General features: G+C 37.9%; 1 protein-coding gene across 1 annotated transcript in view; it reads right to left on the bottom strand.

Annotated features, from left to right (window-relative positions):
• ABCA13 (ATP binding cassette subfamily A member 13) overlaps positions 1–17279 on the bottom strand; it is a 175366-nt gene that overhangs the window by 16123 nt on the left and 141964 nt on the right. The window contains exons 49-51 of the mRNA XM_051798954.1: positions 15572–15722; positions 4922–5056; positions 2336–2439 (exon numbers count right to left, since the gene is read on the bottom strand). Of these exons, the coding sequence (XP_051654914.1) occupies positions 2336–2439; positions 4922–5056; positions 15572–15722 (390 nt within the window). The remainder of the gene's footprint in view (positions 1–2335; positions 2440–4921; positions 5057–15571; positions 15723–17279) is intronic.

Genomic DNA, 17279 nt, shown 5'->3' with positions numbered 1-17279 from the left:
ATGTTTTTAGTCCATAACTAATTAGACAGTTCTGGCAACAACACAAAGGCATCAGTACTGTACACAAATGCCTGATAAGCAGTCTCAAAAATGCCATGAGTGTGAGAGCTATGAATGCTGTTATTCCCTGTGATACCTGTCTGTGGTTATTCTAAGCTAAAGGATAGAAGAAGTAAGCTTCCACAGATTGCCTTTTGTGCAGTACATACCCTTGAAAAGGAGTTACCCTTAGTCTGATTAGAGGGTAGAAGACGATCCAAAACACTACTATCCAAACAGAATTTAGGACATGGAAATGCAGTTGAATAGAAAAACAGGATCCTCCTCTAGATGTGACTGCTTTGGATGATAATAACTTTGACTTGTAAATCTAAGGGCAGATGGTCTGCCACTCTACATATTATACAGAATTGTGTGAGCAGTTCTTCCAAAGCAGCACATCAGGGCATTGGTGGGTCATACTCATCATTCCAAAGAGGAGTGAAAGATTGTTGACGTACTTGAAATTCATCATGTGTCCTACCCAACCCTTCTGGGACTGCTAAGCAAGAGATGTCTTGTGTGCCTCAGCCATGGTCCAGTCCAAATCAAAGTGCTTTGACTGAACAAGCACTGGCAATTAAGTAATCCCCAGAAACAATTCCCTTAAAATAGCACAGGGCTGTGGTGAGAACTACCAAACTGCTATATTTGAGAGACATGCGGAGAGGGCTTGCTAACACATCTTCCAACAAATCAGGAAATTCACTGATTAATTCCTAATACTCTCCTTGGCATAACACTCCCTATCTGTGGTAAAATGGCATAAAAATAAGGCTGTAGGGACTGTTGATATAACCTCACTCCTCCCCCATTGAAACAAAAGTTTTGTCTCTGAAATTTTAGTAAAAAATTCTCTCTGAAAAGTAAATAGTCCTCAAAAACTAATTTTTACACAGGAAACCATGTCTATACCTTACAGATATGTTTTCTGATATGCATGAAGGTTCACTTCATAAGAAAAATTTCTGTACTTATACAAGTAAATAATCTCAAATAAATCTCCAATGGCCTTCAGCAAATAGTATTAGTATAGAATAATTTCTCTTTCTTCCACCCTGGGACAACAGTGTGTACACTGTCATTGTACTTATATCCTCCTCAAGTCATTCATTTGTAGAGCTATATGTGTAGTTAGTAACAATTTGATAGATTTTGCTTGTTTATTTACAGCATATTAGTAATGAGACCACAAGTCTCTTCAGTTTAGCTGGTGTTTGCAAGTACAGATTCCTAATCTGGGTTGAAAAGTCAAAGCACACTCTGTCTTGAAAATCACTCAAGTGAATTCACAACGCATAACTCATATTCCCTAAATGAGTGAGCTGGTAAGCACTTGGGTATCAAATACAACTATGTGATTTTCAAAATTCACCTTCCATAAATAATATTCTACAATCTTTTTGGAGCACTTTCCCATCAATAATGTACTGGGACAACAGATACATTTTAAGAACATCTGAAAAAATTTGAAAATATAAAATATTGAGGCACGTTTTCCTGCATTCCTTTATTAATTCATCTATGCTTCAAATCTCATTTGAACAAAATGTTACATTGCTGTTTTGATTTGTAAGCTCTGTCCTGTTTGCAAATGTTTTCATGATCTCTCCCTCATTTAAAGACATTTTATATATAGTTATACATACTATATATATTCCCAAAGGGAACATCAACTTATTGCATTTTACTACAGATGTTACAAAACAGTATTGATGTTTCCTCTGTTAAACCAGAACATACCAGAGAACTGACAGGATATTTAATGTAGATGGACTCGTCTAAGAGGATGGGGTCACTCCTGCCATTTCCAGAGTGCATAGAGAGAGTAGAGCAAGAGAGGAGCTGATGCATCCCTCTTTAGGATACCATGGCATACTCTTTTCATACAGTGATGCAAAACAGAAACTTAATAAAATCATAAGGTTTTTCATTCTCACCTCCCTTTGTAAGGACTTTTAAGGTGGGCAGCTGCAAAAAAATAACCTAATGTTCCAAGCAAGAAAAGACACCACAGCACTGAATAGAAAGAGCATAGAAAAGGAAGAATTAATTGCATCATTTTTCTGTGCCTGCAGCCCCTTAACCCACATTCTCTTCCTTAAAAATCAAATATATTTGGGATTTACACAGACTCAGCTTTCACAAGCAGGAAGGAATTGCCATAAAATTCCAAGACATATTCTGTGTTTCACACGAGGGTGAGCATATCTTCAGAATATGAAGAATATCCTCGGTTGACAGTGGGTGAGGAAGCAGAACAAGAATATGCTGGCAGTTGAGGTAAGGGTTTTACCTGTGAGATGTCAGCACAGCTGCACAGCCATCCTGAACTTCCTTCAGGATGGTTTTCCAAAGGTGGCGTTTAGAGCAGGGATCCATCCCAGAGCTGGGCTCATCCTATGGGAAAGATGAAAATGACAACACAGCAGCATGGGAAAAACATACAGTGGGTCCTGCACAGCATGAAGAATTAACAGAACTCATAATAAAATCATATATTTTTCTCTTCAAATGTTACATTTTCTCTTCAAATGTTACAGTTTAATTTCTGCATTTATGGAAGGCACTTTTAAGTAAAGTAGATATATAAATGATGTTTATATATATTACATATTAAAGATACATTTATAAATTATTTATAAATATATATGTGTTTAGTAATCTATATACATGTACTCTTTTTGACAGGAGACACTTGCAGGTATTTTTTTCTCACTTTCTTGGAGGGTTTGGTGACTGTTTCTCTGCTACATGCACATCTCCCATGATTGCAAACAAGTGGAGAAATCCTGTAGCTCCTAGCTGGTTGCACTGTCCATCCCATATCCAGGTGTTGCTAGTATGTTTGGATTTGGCATTCCCCACCAGTTGTTCCCACAGTCCCTTTGAGAGGAATTCTCACCCACGGTGGAGAGAATTCATAGGATTAAGGAACATTAACTCAGTGCAAACTGTCTATCAAACCCATTTCCCTCTCGGATGGCTTTCATGGAGAAAGTGATGCTAGAAAAACTATATTTCCCCTTCCTATCTAATCCTTTTTTCCTCACTAAATCAAATTTTTACCTTATTCACCCATAGCAGCAAAAGGAATGATATCTGCTTGCAAATCAGATATCTCTGTCACTACAAAACTATGGAGAAATAAATTCTTACAGTTGATCTTAAACCTATGGAATTCCATGAGGGGTGTCAGCACCTATTAGGGTGGTATGGCCTTGGCCAATGTATTTGTCGCAAGGATTTCAAGCTGAAACCTGGAAACAAAGTTTTCAAGGAACAAAGCAAACAAAACATGCAGTTTGATGCTGATTTTGGTGCTTGGTTACCAGTGGCAGAGGTGAAAAAATTCAGTTTAGTCTCCCATTGTCTGTGGGTTGCTAACAAAGAAAATGTAAAAAGCAATAAACATAAAGCAACCCACACTTTTACTCAAATTAATAGCCATGATCCCAGAAGCAATCTAGAAGCAGATTCAGTAGTTTATAGTGGTGTTTATAGTGCTTTCAGACAAAATAAAAATAAAAAATCTTTTTAAAATACTGAATACCTCCTTAAAAATCTACGAGCTTTCTAAAGCCATCCCAATGTTTTAAAGCATTTGACATGTTTAGATATTTTTCTTTCCTCTTGTTCTTCTATATGCAATAGTCTGTGCCCTGCAGCAAGAAGGAGGCTGAAATGTATACTTGCAGTAGTATACTGTCATAAAGACACACAAAAACAGTTGGAGCATTTTCTAAGATCAGGAAAAGCACTGATTTAAGATTATCTCCTCCTTTTACTAACTGAACCAAGGTCAGTTTAAGCATAAAATGTAAATAAAATAATTCAGCTTAGAAGTGAGGCAATGATAGTCAGCTAGTAGCAGCAAAATGTGTCTGATCTTCTGAAACACGAACTCCAAGAGATCAGTTTTGTCTGGTTCGACTTAGCCTATGATCTGTTACTGGAAGTACTGGTTTCTCTCTCAACTCTGAGGAGCAGCTTTTCTTACCCTGACTGTTTTGAAAGGTTTATTCCACTGTTGAATTGGCTTAGCTCTTCTCAGCCAAGGCTTAAGAAAGGGATGTTCAATATTCTCTAGTGAAACAATAGGCAATGATAAGAAGGAGTATGTGGTAGCATAATGATGCAGTTCTCTGCAGATCTATTGTAGATTCCTGATCTTCAATACAAAAGGCATTATTTAAACTGGAGGGGCCAGTTTCAGGCCTAAATGAGAAGTACTATGCAAGCACCAAAACAACATGTGGTAAATAATTCAAATTAATATAATTCAGGAGTATTAGTTTGATTGTGTGACTTCTGAATCCAAAAAAATGTAAGAACTAGCCAGATTTATGAAAGATGACCTAGCAAGAAATAGGAATATTCTGAAAAAGATGAGTTGATAATTTATTATACTAGTTCCAAATTACTAATTAAAATAAGAGTCTTCCTCCTTTAAGAGGCCAATAGATTTGCTCATATGTATTTTTCTCATGTTATGTACAAAATAGAGAATACATAAACCATTAATATATTTTACATTGCATTATTTTTTCTCCTTCTACCTGGGTAAATCTTAAAAAAATTGAATATGTGTCTGGGCCATGGGATGCTACAATTTATTTATGTTTAGGGCTTTTTTCTCCCTGCTCATCCAATTAAGCCAAGGAAAAAACAAAACAAAACAATTTCAGTTTCAATTTTTGTGAGCACTAGAGAATAAAATTAAAGGTATTCATAGAATAGAACAAAGAGTACAGTTGTACCTCCATGTATCAATTACTCCCTGACTGATCAGGAAACTACCTGATTTTCTTTAAAGCAACATACAAGAGAACAAAATTCAATGTAACCCATTTATCATAGGTACAGTGTTACCTTTACTCACCAGTAAAAGTATTTGGGGTTTACCAACTAAAGCCACAGCAGTAGAGAGCTTCCTCTTTGTGCCAGCACTGTATGTTCTCACCAGTTTGTCTGCATGGGCATTGAGGTGTAACCGGTTAACAAGGTCCTCTGCAACCTGTGGTTCAGAAATTTGAAGGCCAACGAAGATGAGTCAGATCAGGTAGCATTTGTGCTTAGACTAAAACAATATTCTGTTCATAAATATAAAGCAAATGTACATGTTGTTTCCTTATTAATCCCCACTTGCTGCATATTATTATTTTGAATCTTAAACACATACAAAAAGCTTCTCTGGGACCCCTTAGTTCTCCAAAAAGGATAAGGATTTTCTCATACAGAAAATCTGGCTTTGTCATTTCTTGGAACAGTCATTTGCATTCAGTTTGTGTCAATAGGTCAATGATCTAAAACTTCTCTCATTTCACTCATTCTCCAGTATTTATTTGATCAAACATCTTAAAGACTGAAAATTCAAGAGACAAAATTCTACATTGGCCACAGAAAAAGATGAAAATGTCAGAAAAGCAAGGTACAGATGAAGGATTTACAGATTCTTAGACACAAAAGGTAACAGGGTTAAATTAACATATCTTTGTAATAACTGAGAGGGGTAAGTTGACCCTAGCTGATTTGGGTTTAATTACTTAAAGAATGTGTGATTTGAGCAAGCAGACGAGCACATCTGGAGACAATGTTCATGCCATCCCCTACAGCCTTTCTTCTTTGCCTGTCAGACACAGTTCTAACATACAAGGGTCCCTCAAATAGTGGTGCTAGAGAATTTTAAATGCAGCAATAGCCTTAGTCCATCTATATCAGCTATCACTGCTGGATCATCCAGGGAGACCTGCAAAAACATGAGGATCACAGCAGCAACTTTTCTACTCCTTAGTGCCAAATCCCTCCTGCAAAGAAAGCAGCAAGTGTTTAGCGGCATGTGTCTGGGGGGCTGTATCATCAAGAGGTGATCAACTTTGTAACAGAGCAGGTATGTCTTCAACCTGTATGTATGGACAGCTGGGAGATTCTTGTAAAACAAATAGTTGCATGGTGCTCTATTGCCCAAAATCAGCTGCCAGAGCACCCCAGTGGTTCATTCCCTTTGCACCCTCTGCATTGCCTTCAGCAGAAAGCAAGGAAGGACTGCAAGGATTAGTCACATCAGATGGACAGTCTCCAATTACTTCAGAAAATCCAATAGAAAAAAACAATTCAATAAACAATATTGTGAATTAATATTCACTATTCACCACAAACAAATTACCATGAGCATAATAATATTTTTATTAGACAGTTTTATGCAAACTCCTTTGGAAATGATCAAGATATTTGTGACCATTTTAGCAAGATTTTTGAAGTGCTAGTTATAAAAATAAGACACTTCTGAGAGAAAGTTCTCTCTATGCAGGAACAACACTGCAGTGGCAAGAATCTGCAGTATTCTAGTGATGATCCTCACACTGGTATTTATAGTCACTTGTGTTTGGTGTACCTGAATGTGGAACCCGACGGCAATGCATGTTCTCATATAAAAGCTACATTTCATAAATATTGCTCTGACTACATTAAATGAAGAAAATTTAAAAAAAAAAATCTTAACAACTGTTAAACAACCCACAGGTAATTTTGTACTGAAAAGTTCAAGTCTTCTGCTATTTTAGGGTTAGTTCACCGTGACTTATTTCCAGTTACAGTCTATTTTTTATATCAGTAGAAGTGCTGCAAATTCAGATATTCTGTGGCTTTATAAATGCTCAGTCACCTAACCTATATTCTAAGATATAACAGTTGAGCTTTGTTTTGTTTTGTGCGTTTTTTTCACTTCCAAATACACATCTCCTTATACACCAAAACAACCCATAAAGTGATGTCCTCTAAAGCATACGGGAGACAGCTTATCCTTTCCACTAAACTGACTTTGCTATCACTGGGAATGCATGAATGCTACTGACAGAAGGATTATCCTCCTACACATACACCAACAATCACAGAATTACACAGAAGAGCTTATAAAAAATTAGGATCAGAAAGTGAAAAGAATATGTCATTTCACGTTTACACCAAAATTAACATTTAGTTAACCTGTTATTAGTAAACAATAAGCAAAAGAGGCCTATGTGTCACAGCTGAAATGTAGTAAAACTACCCTTTAGATATGACCAGAACCACTATTTCTAAGACTGTTCTGAAATATTATCAAAACTCTAAGTCAAACAAAATGCCATTCTTTTAAAGCAACAATGAATGCCTCAGGGGGAAGAATTTAGAAGGTCAAGGAATAGTGCCAGAGAGAGAAGAAAAAAACATTCAAGTTAGATGGCTCTTATTGTAGTCTGTAGCCCCCAAGGAGACTCAATCATGTGTCAGGCATGAACATAATGCTCCTTATAGGGAGCCACATTAAAAAGAACTGACTTTGCAAGATTTACAATTCGACACATAGAATCCTCACCTCTCTGGTATGTACTCAAGCATTTAGTGCAGAAACACATGACTACACCATCTCCTGTTTAGTACAAGGAGAGAAAGACTAGCAAGTCTTCTGCTACAGGAATTTTTCAAGACAAGGTCTCCTTAAGGTAAAAAGAAAGGGGTGGGAATCATTTCATAGTACCCACGTTGCTGCTGCTTTAAATGTGTAGAGCTTACAAGATGAACCTTGCAGATTATCACAGTGCACACCACAATGTGGCTTGATATCTAGATATGCATTTTTGGTGCAAAACATATCAAATTAAAACAGATTTGGGGCTGAATCACAACAGCAACCTAAAGTCAGAAGGAATGGTCAGCTTCCTGATTCCTAATTTTTTCCCTGCTGTTTCTCTCTTATTCCTGCTACGCTCTTCAAAGGAGCATTGTAGAGTATGCTTCAGCAAATATTAGAATATAGAGTTCATTCTTCTTTCAAGAGATGACCTCCAAACTTTTTCTCTTTTCTTTAATACATATCATAAGATTTTCAGTAATGTCTCAGCTTCATCAATATGATCTAAACAACAAAGAAACACTGATTTGAATGAAATTAGAAATATTACATATTAGGTATATTGTAGAGGAGCCTGCACATCTCCATTTTTCTGTATAACCAGTTGTTTGTATCATAGTATCTTGTAAAATAAATACAAAAATACCTCTTAAACTATTTTAAATGAAAGTCAGAATTGAACATGTGACCAATCTTCAGATACAGATACACACAATTATGCCAGAGATTTACAATTCTAATGGTTTCCTTCCTTTAGTGACTGTGAGATATATACACAAGCACTTTCTATCCCTCCTTGTCATATTCATCATGGTGTTCTATTTATGGTTTCAATTACTTTCAGCAGTGAAGAATGAGGAGATACATCAATTTATTTAGCAAGTTGGTAACATTGAGGCCAAATTAAAAGACACAGAGTTATATGCAAATATATGCATTGTGAGCGCATTTGAACCATAAAGATATTTCACATCTAGTCATGGCTGTAGTAATGTATTTAAAGTCTTTCCTCCCTTCCTCCCTCCACCCTCAATGAAGACTATAACAGACTTTACATCTATCAGCTAACTATTCCTATTTTACAATATTCCTTAAAATTATTTACTTTTCTCCCATTGATTATAAAATCTTTAACAAAAGGTTTTTCCAAAATTAGTTTGGGTTAGTTCACCTAGCTTTGGTATAGTCAATCTATAACATCTGAACAAAACCCTCGAATACATTGTGGAGTTCCTAAAGACTACATTCATTTCAGAAGAAGCTGTAAGGTAACTCGACTTTTTGCACACATGCTAGTATCTGTGGGAGTAAAGGTTAAAGTAGGCATGGTGCCTTCTGTCCAGTAGGGAACTAAGAGGCATGTCCATTCCACTGAAAAGCAGTAAGTGATGAAAATTATGTAACCACTAATGCTAATGGGAATGCATGCGTGTGGCGGCACGGCCCCAACCAGCCCTGGAACGCGTGTGCGTGGTACAGTCCTGGCCGGCCTCGGGCGCGTGGCACGGCCCCGCCCTGGGCGCTTGGGCCCAGCCCCGGGCACGGAAAGGAGCAAGAGAGGGGGAGCTTCGCCGGCGCAGACTGTGCCCTCGTGGGAGATGAGAGGGGGAGCCCTGGAGCACACAGAGGAGATGGACAACTCTAAACCCGGGCAAATGGAGCTCGATTAGCCCTGTAAGGCCATTCATCTAAGAGAAGGTCACTCTAATTAAACCTACGTCCTGACGACCTCACTGCCACCGTCCAAGCTCTCTCAGCCCCAGCAGATGAACTTTAGGATTAAAGGGTGGGTTCAGTTCCACCCATACTGCATCTCACCTAAAAAATCCATTGCGCAGGCTCGAAGGCCTTACTCACATTTGCAAAGCCCTGCAGCGACATCTTCTACAAATGCAGTCACACAAAGATCGAAAGACAAAGGCATATACACCTGCTTCCAAAGGTGTACCCAAATTAACTCTAGCATGCTGGAACATCAGAACCACGCTTGATTCAGGGGACAGCGGACGTCCTGAGCATCGTTCTGCCCTAATTGCCCATGAACTGTCATGTCTCAACATCAACATTGCTTCTCTCAGTGAAGTTCGCCTTCACGAGGAAGGCAGCCTCAGAGAACATGGTGCCGGTTACACACTCCTTTGGTCAGCTAAGCCCAGAACCGAAAAGCATCTCTCAGGAGTCAGCCTCATGATCAAAAACTCTATTGTTCTTAAACTTGAAAATCTGCCGACAGGTCATTCCAACCACATTATCTCCCTACGCCTTCCACTACACAACAAGCAACACGTTGTCCTCTTTAGTATATATGCCCCAACTCTCCAAGTTGACCCTGCTGAAAAAGATAAATTTTACACCGCCTTACCCAGAAGGTTCCTGCAGATGATAAGATCATTATCCTTGGTGATTTCAATGCCAGAGTAGGAAAGAATTTTGAAGCCTGGAAAGAAATATTAGGCAAGCATGGTTTTGGAAGCTGCAAGAATAATGGTCGACTTCTGCTAGAATTCTGGGTGGAGCAACAGCTCACCATCACTAATACTATCTTTCAGCAGAAAAATAGTCTGAAGACAACATGGATGCATCCCAGATCTAAGCATTGGCACCTCATCGATTATGTCTCAGTGCGACGGAGAGATGACCGCAATGTCCACCACACCCAGTGCAGTGCATCACACGATTGATGCCCAGTGCAGAATGCCAAACAGATCATCGACTGGTGTGCTGCAAACTTAACCTCAATCTTAAAATCAAACCTAAAAGGGGCAGTATCCCAAGGAGGAGACTCCAAGTTAACAATCTCCAATCAGTCACAGTGAGAAACAAATTCCGGGCCAATCTTCAAACCAGGCTCAATAACCATTCCACAGAATCAACAGATACCTCTCCTGTAACACTTTGGCACCATATTAAAACCAGCATCTTGCAGTCCTCTGAAGAAACCTTAGGGTTCTCCCTCAAGAAGAACAAGGACTGGTTCGATGAAAATAATCAAGAGATCCAGGAATTGTTGAGGAAGAAGAGAACCACCCATCTCAAGGATGAAGAACCACCGCCTCCCTAAGATCTTGCTTTACGGTGAACTTGCCACCGGCTGCCGCAAGAGAGGAGCCCCGAAGAGAAGATACAAGGACTCCCTGAAACAACATCTCAGCCTTGGCCGTATTGACCAACATAACTGGTCGACTCTGGCCTCCAGTTGAGAGGTCTGGAGACAAACTATTTATAACACTGCTGATGTTTTTGAGAAAGCACGCAGGATCACTCTCAAGGAGAAAAGGCAACACAGAAAGACTCGTGCCTAGCAGAATATACCACCTAAGGAGTCTTTCTGCTGTGTCTTTTGCAACCGGACATGCCTGTCTCGTACTGGCCTTTTTAGCCACCAGCGCGCTTGTGGCTGGTGGTTAAACAAATGTGGGTAGAACCCTCCTCAAATCTTCGTTCGCGAAGCCTAGCCATGGCTGGCTAATGCTAATGGCTTTCCACTCTCTTTGAAAATTACCTCTAATATTCAAGTAAAAAACTTAGTACGGGAAGTTTTCAGTCTGTTTTATCCAGAAAAACTTGGAGTTAATGAAGACTCAATCTATTCAAAGACTAGAAACATTATAGTACATCTATCTTCACTCAGAAGGCTGTATCCATCGTTGTATTTGTTTTGCATCATTTCTGACACAATAAATACAATGCATAACTGCCTGCTATTTTTTTTTAAGAAATCCTCATAAACCAAACCTGACCCAATACTAAAAATGTGTACCATATTCTGTACAAATGATAATAAACATGCATTGAATTCTAGAGTCATTTGAAAAATAACTATACATGTCCAAAGCAGTAATTCAAAGTGTCAGGAACTGAGTGTAGTTTGAACATCCTAAATAGAAATCATTCATCAATTCCACACCAAACAGTATTTATTTGATTTCAGATTAAGCTCAGAATTGTTTCTTACATTCATGGTCAAACTTCTGGAGGAAAATAATTCTTTATCCCAGAATCTCATAAAACTGTACACACTAATTCTGCTTGGGTCCAAAAAAAAGCAAACGTGCAAAGAGTAAATGAATTCACAAGCTCCCATTTCCAGCACCTACAGAATATAACATGTAATCAGTACAAAAATCTACCTGGAGACTTAATGTAAAGAGAAAGCATACTGACATTCTAAGAACTTGCCTCAGAAGGCCTCTTGAAGCTTCTTTTAAGATTTGCAACACAAATTTTAATGCTAATGAGAGATGTCATTTAATGTTGTGCTAATAATTTTAATTTTTAACAAGCTATGTGATATCTTTTTGAACAATTTGAGATATAGAAAGTTAATACATTAAAGAAATAAAAATAAGAATTAAAAGTACTGTGTTAAATCAGTAGCTGTCTAAACAGCCCAAAATCTTACTCTAACTTTTCCAAATTTTGCAGCAAAAAGAAACTCGCAGAGCAGATTTGTGAAGTATAGCAAAACTTCACATTACATGTGAAGCTTAATATTGATAGTAAATGACCCGTATTTCTCCTCCTTTTCCATTGATTTAATTACTGTTTTGGAACATTAAGTGCACTCAACTTTACATCAGGCACTTAATTCCTACTGCTGATAAATCTGTCTAGCAAAAGATTTGGTCCTTTTAGTGTTTCAATAGACAACTTCAACAGCAACACATCCTGTAAGTCACCTGCCTGCTCACCAATTTATTAAAAAACAAAGTAAATTTATTTTTCTTTCCATATCAAACCAATGTACTCTCTGGAATATATATCTGTGCATATTAGCATGAACACTCACTGGTAAACACTGAGGCAAGCTTGGAGCACTGTATCATAGACAGGAGGGAATGATGAGAAAATAACAGCTTTCATTTCCATACAGCTGCTATTCCAAAGCATTATCAGGCCTTATTTTTTTTATAGGCAACTAATTGGCCCATTTTCTCCAGGCACCAGCCATTTCTGAATTGGAGTACAGCAGCTGCTGAATACTTGACAGCAGTGCCATACAGTCAGGGCCCACTGACAAAAACATTTCCTCTGAGATAGCTGCATTTCAGTTTTGGATGAAGGTAAACAAGAACAGATAAATATTATTTTCAGTCTTTGATGCCTTGATCGTGAGCATATGGCAACAAAGTCTGCACTGCAATCTATGCAGACAGAAAATTAAGACAACTGAAAGGAAGAATGATCTCTATCACAAATGCGATACTAAGGAACAAAAGGCCACCTATAAAGAATAGTCTAAGCCTACATCCAGATCATGTAAGGTCCAGGATAATCAGATGATTAGCATTTTTCTTCTCTCAGTCCTCCACAGTAGCATAACTTATGTCTAAATGACTCATTTTCATACATTTGAAGCGTGACGTACATGACTTAGTACACCACTTGAAGAACTCTTCCCCAAATGGTCTTGAGAACTGACATTGCAGTGGCTGTCTACCAATTGCCCAGAGAATAGCTGGATCTGATCATAAAGGGCAGGCTCTTAGGTGCACAAATTATTCCTAATATTTCTGCATTTGAAATGGAATTCATGAATGCCAGATATTTCAGAGAGAGCACTATTCTCACACTGTCTACAGAGAAAGCATACAAAGCCAGGTTACCCTCCTGGCCCCTCACGGAATGCAGACAGGAAACAGCATTTGCAGTAGCATTCAATTACACACACACAAGCAGCAGGGCACCCTGCATGCACAGCACAAAAATCTCTTGGTACTGCCCTTCATATCACAACCTGGAAACCTTCCCAGTCATTCAAGAAAAGTTTGGTGCTGCATGGAACAGTTTGCCATGAAATCCAGGCCCATAAGCGCACCACAGATTTCTCTCCATTCTCAAGCTTCCACATAGCTCCCGATCTTGCTCTTCATTCTCCAAAACAGTTGCTGCTTGGAGGCCAGATGACCTGAAGGAGTCACAAATCAAGCAATGACAGCAGGATCCATGTGCAGATGCACACACAGACACACTCTCCTGATGTTGGCAGGGCTGCAGACAGCGTAGGATTCAAGAACTAACAGTCCATTGTAATGCACGGCTCAGTTTACACTTCCCAAAGCCTGGCTCCAGTTGCGTGCAGATGAGGTATTACTAATAAGGACATGTCTGCCAGTGACACCTGAACAGGTCTTTCCTCACAGCCATGAGTACTATAATAAAACAATAGCTAAGAGTCTGTGACTCCAGGAGCAAGGAAGGTAGCACAGCACTAAAGGTCTACTTAGCTCTCACTCAAAGACACCTCTCCTGGCAAATTATGACAGAAAAGCTTAAAAGCCATGTTTATAACATTTTAAGAGCATGATTAAACTTTGATTCCTGTTTTAAATTACACCTAGGACCAAAAGAAGTCAGTAACATAGATCAATAAGATGTCTTGATATTTACTTCTTCCTTTTGAATGACTACAAAGTTTTAGAGGAGATATTGCCATTTTTCTGTCTGTTAAAGTGTCATGACAATAGATGCTACTGATGATAGGGGTTTAGCCTAACTGTTAGAGAGAATCTGTCAGTTCACGAAGAAAACAGATAATTGTAGATGAGGAGTTTAGTGAAATAACAATTATCACTTAATATATTTCTTTTAGATCAAGGGAAACATATTCAAGTTTTCAGTACTCTGCTAGTAATAGAAAGTAAAAACTACCACAAAGAAGTCAGGAAAAGCAAACAACTAACCAAAAGACTATATGATTATTTCTATGCAGCCTGCAATAAATGTACTGTTAAAAATGTCAGTTAAAAGTCCAGCCAGGATACTGCCCAAGACAGGGATCAAAGGTTTCCAAGAATCTCTTATTTTCCCCAAGCTCTCATCCAGAAAAACCCAAATGATCATCTTAAGAATTTTTAAACAAAAGTTCAAAGTATTGCCTTTCCTGATGCTATTATTAGGACACAATGGCAGCTGTTTCTGAATACTCAATGTCCCATGCAGGAATCATACCTTTTTCTGGAATGATGTCTATCTGTTGAGGAAAAAAAAAGGCTGCAGAGAACGAGAAGGCAACCCTCACTCACACGCAATCAAGGAATTGATTGTAAATCACTTATCAGACCCTAAGGCAAGAGCCAGGAAAATGCTAGGTGGGTACAAAAAAAAAAAAAGATATTTAAATTCATACAGTTTTGCTTCTGGAAAAATGAAAGGAAGACAGCAGGCAGCATGCAGGAGGTTATCAGGGCAGTGCTAGAGCTGTTGCTACTATGTGGGACCCATCTATAGAACAGGAATTGAGAGATACCATTTCATATCATATTCCAGTTTTCTCATGTTAATAAGACGCAATTAAGCAGAAAAGACTGAGCTGCTCAAGTCAGGTCAGATCGTAAACTTTCATCTGCTGATACAGAAACACCTCCCCCCCATTCTACAATATATCTGTAGTTAATTTCTGTTATTGGCTGACTGGTTGCCTTATCACGGAAAAAGATCACAGTTTGCTTGTCAGCACGGCAACACCTGTATCTGTAAACTCAGAATCTCTCAGTGATATTCTCAGATATTGTCAACATCTGTTTTAGTAAGCTCTTAAAGCATTTTCAGACACGGCTTTGGCCTCTTCTCCTTGGACAGCCCCAGGCCTATTATGGCAGCTGGAGCATTTAAGGGACCGCTCTCAGCATGCAGCTTGAATGCAGCTACTACCTTGTGAAATTTAAAATAGCAGAGTGCTGACAGCTCCCATCTCAGCACCCAGATGTTTCATTTATTTTTACAGAATCATTCAACAATTTTTAATTCCTTGTGAGTTTAATCACATCTCTGAAGAAAAGAGTTTTTTGGAGGTACATGACTCAAAATACATGGTGTACTCTCCCAGTTCTTCAAGTGTGATAGTGAAAGTGTTGAACCATTCATAAATTTATTTTCTTTAAGGTTTTGTGCCCAAGATTTTACTTGCATTAATGTAATTTTACTACCCATAGTGATGTTATTGTGTTTTGAATTGGCATAAAAGTAAGAAAAATTCCACATTACTTAAATAAAATAGCAGTAACGAAAAACCTCATTACTAAAATTGTTAAAATGAAATATTAGATAGTCTCTCCTGCTAAAAAAAAAGTACAATTGTTTTATAAACCCACAGCTCAACGTGGCTTCAGCTCCATCTGCAAATCTGTTATGGATAGTTACCTTATGGATATGCTGCTTTGGAATTCCACGCAGTGTGCAGTAATAATAAAGATGCTCCCAACCTGTTAGAAGTTCATCCAGGGCATCTTGCTGTGGACAATAGCCAATGAGAATGCCTTCAGAGCTAGCAGACAGTATATCCATTTCAGACCTGTTTAAAGAAATAGACTTGAATGTTGCTTGAAAAAAGCCATGGCCCTGGCTTTCACCCTTGGGATACAAGACAAACACATAGGCTCAAGTCCATACATAAATGAGTTTGAGTCTCTTCACCCTTCGCCATGACTACTTCCTGCAGTACCACCCACAGGCAAGGGGCCTGCTTTTTGTCCTTTTTGGGATACGACAGCCACCTCTTCAGAGTCATCACTGTAACAGCAAGCACGTGCGTGCATGTGTGCGTCAAGGTCAAGAGATCAACACAGAAGGAAGACAGTTCTATAACAATTAATCCTCACCAGGTTTACCTCCCTTATCTCTTTGGTAGAATCTTCTCTAAGGAGATATATTTCAAACCACATTGTGTTCCTGTTTGATACTATATCATATTCAATATTATATTCATACTGATTACATTCAGTACTGAAGGGGCAGGACTTGAAAGAGAGGGAAATGTTGCTGTGTATTCTTTGTGTGTCTGTGCCCACATGTACACATGCATGCATTCTCTAAACTACAAGACTAAAACAAAGCACAGGATATTAAGGCCTAGTAGCTTAAAAGATAATATAGGAGAAAGTATAAAATTATCCTGATTTAAGAGACTTTGGGCTTCACTTTGTAGCTCTACAGCATTACTTGAAATTACATTCATTGCAAAGAAGCAAGCTTGATTGCAAGGGTGTCTCATTACCCATAATGACACTAAATCTATCCTATTTATTCCAACATCTAATTTAACACTCAATGATGTTGATTTACATGTACAGAAAAACCTGTCAAGATGAAGATACTTAACAATAAAAAAATCTGAGCTTTGAAAGAAAAAAGTTTTCAAAAGGTTCTGAGTAACAGATTGTTTTTCCCCTTGGTGGTTTTCTACATAATCTGATTAAGAGAACTAAATATATGATTAATCAGTTAAACACAAAGTAAATGTATTAACTGCAGGATATACAAATACCAGCACTAGTGAAAATATAAATATGTATCTCCCGTTAACAAGATTCAGAAGTCTGGAGAGAAAAAGAAAACACAAATTCTGCATTTTGCATAAGGAATCTCAGCATCAAACTATATTTTAATGCTATTAAAAGATAAATTAACATGATTATGACAAGCCTTGCTGTGGACTAATTAGAATGGTCCTTTGCTTTTAACGGCAAAGATAAAAAATCTTAGTATCTTTGTTGGTGTGGATGGTCCAAGGACTGTAAGTGCTTGTAGAAACCTCTCTAAACAAAGAGTTAGCAAAAAATAGAAGGATGATAGGGAAAAGAGGAAACCAGAAGTGTACTTCCTTATTAATTTATATCCATAATATAAAATATTATATAGATATTATATATTATATAGAATATTATATTATAATATAAAATAATATATCTGTAATATAAAAATAACTTATAGGTTATTTTGAATGAAGTGTATATAGAATTTTTATTGGTTCAGTTTTCAACCATATCTAAATCAAATTAAATCATTTTTCTAAGGTAATCTTTACGTAAGATATGGATTGATTAATGGCAATCTATTTGCATAGCCAGTC

Source organism: Manacus candei, unplaced genomic scaffold (genome assembly GCF_025592945.1).
Source record: "Manacus candei isolate 608988 ecotype Guabito, Panama unplaced genomic scaffold, ASM2559294v1 h1tg000049l, whole genome shotgun sequence".
NCBI classification, from domain to species: Eukaryota; Metazoa; Chordata; class Aves; order Passeriformes; family Pipridae; genus Manacus; species Manacus candei.
This window is presented reverse-complemented; position numbering and strand designations above follow the sequence as displayed.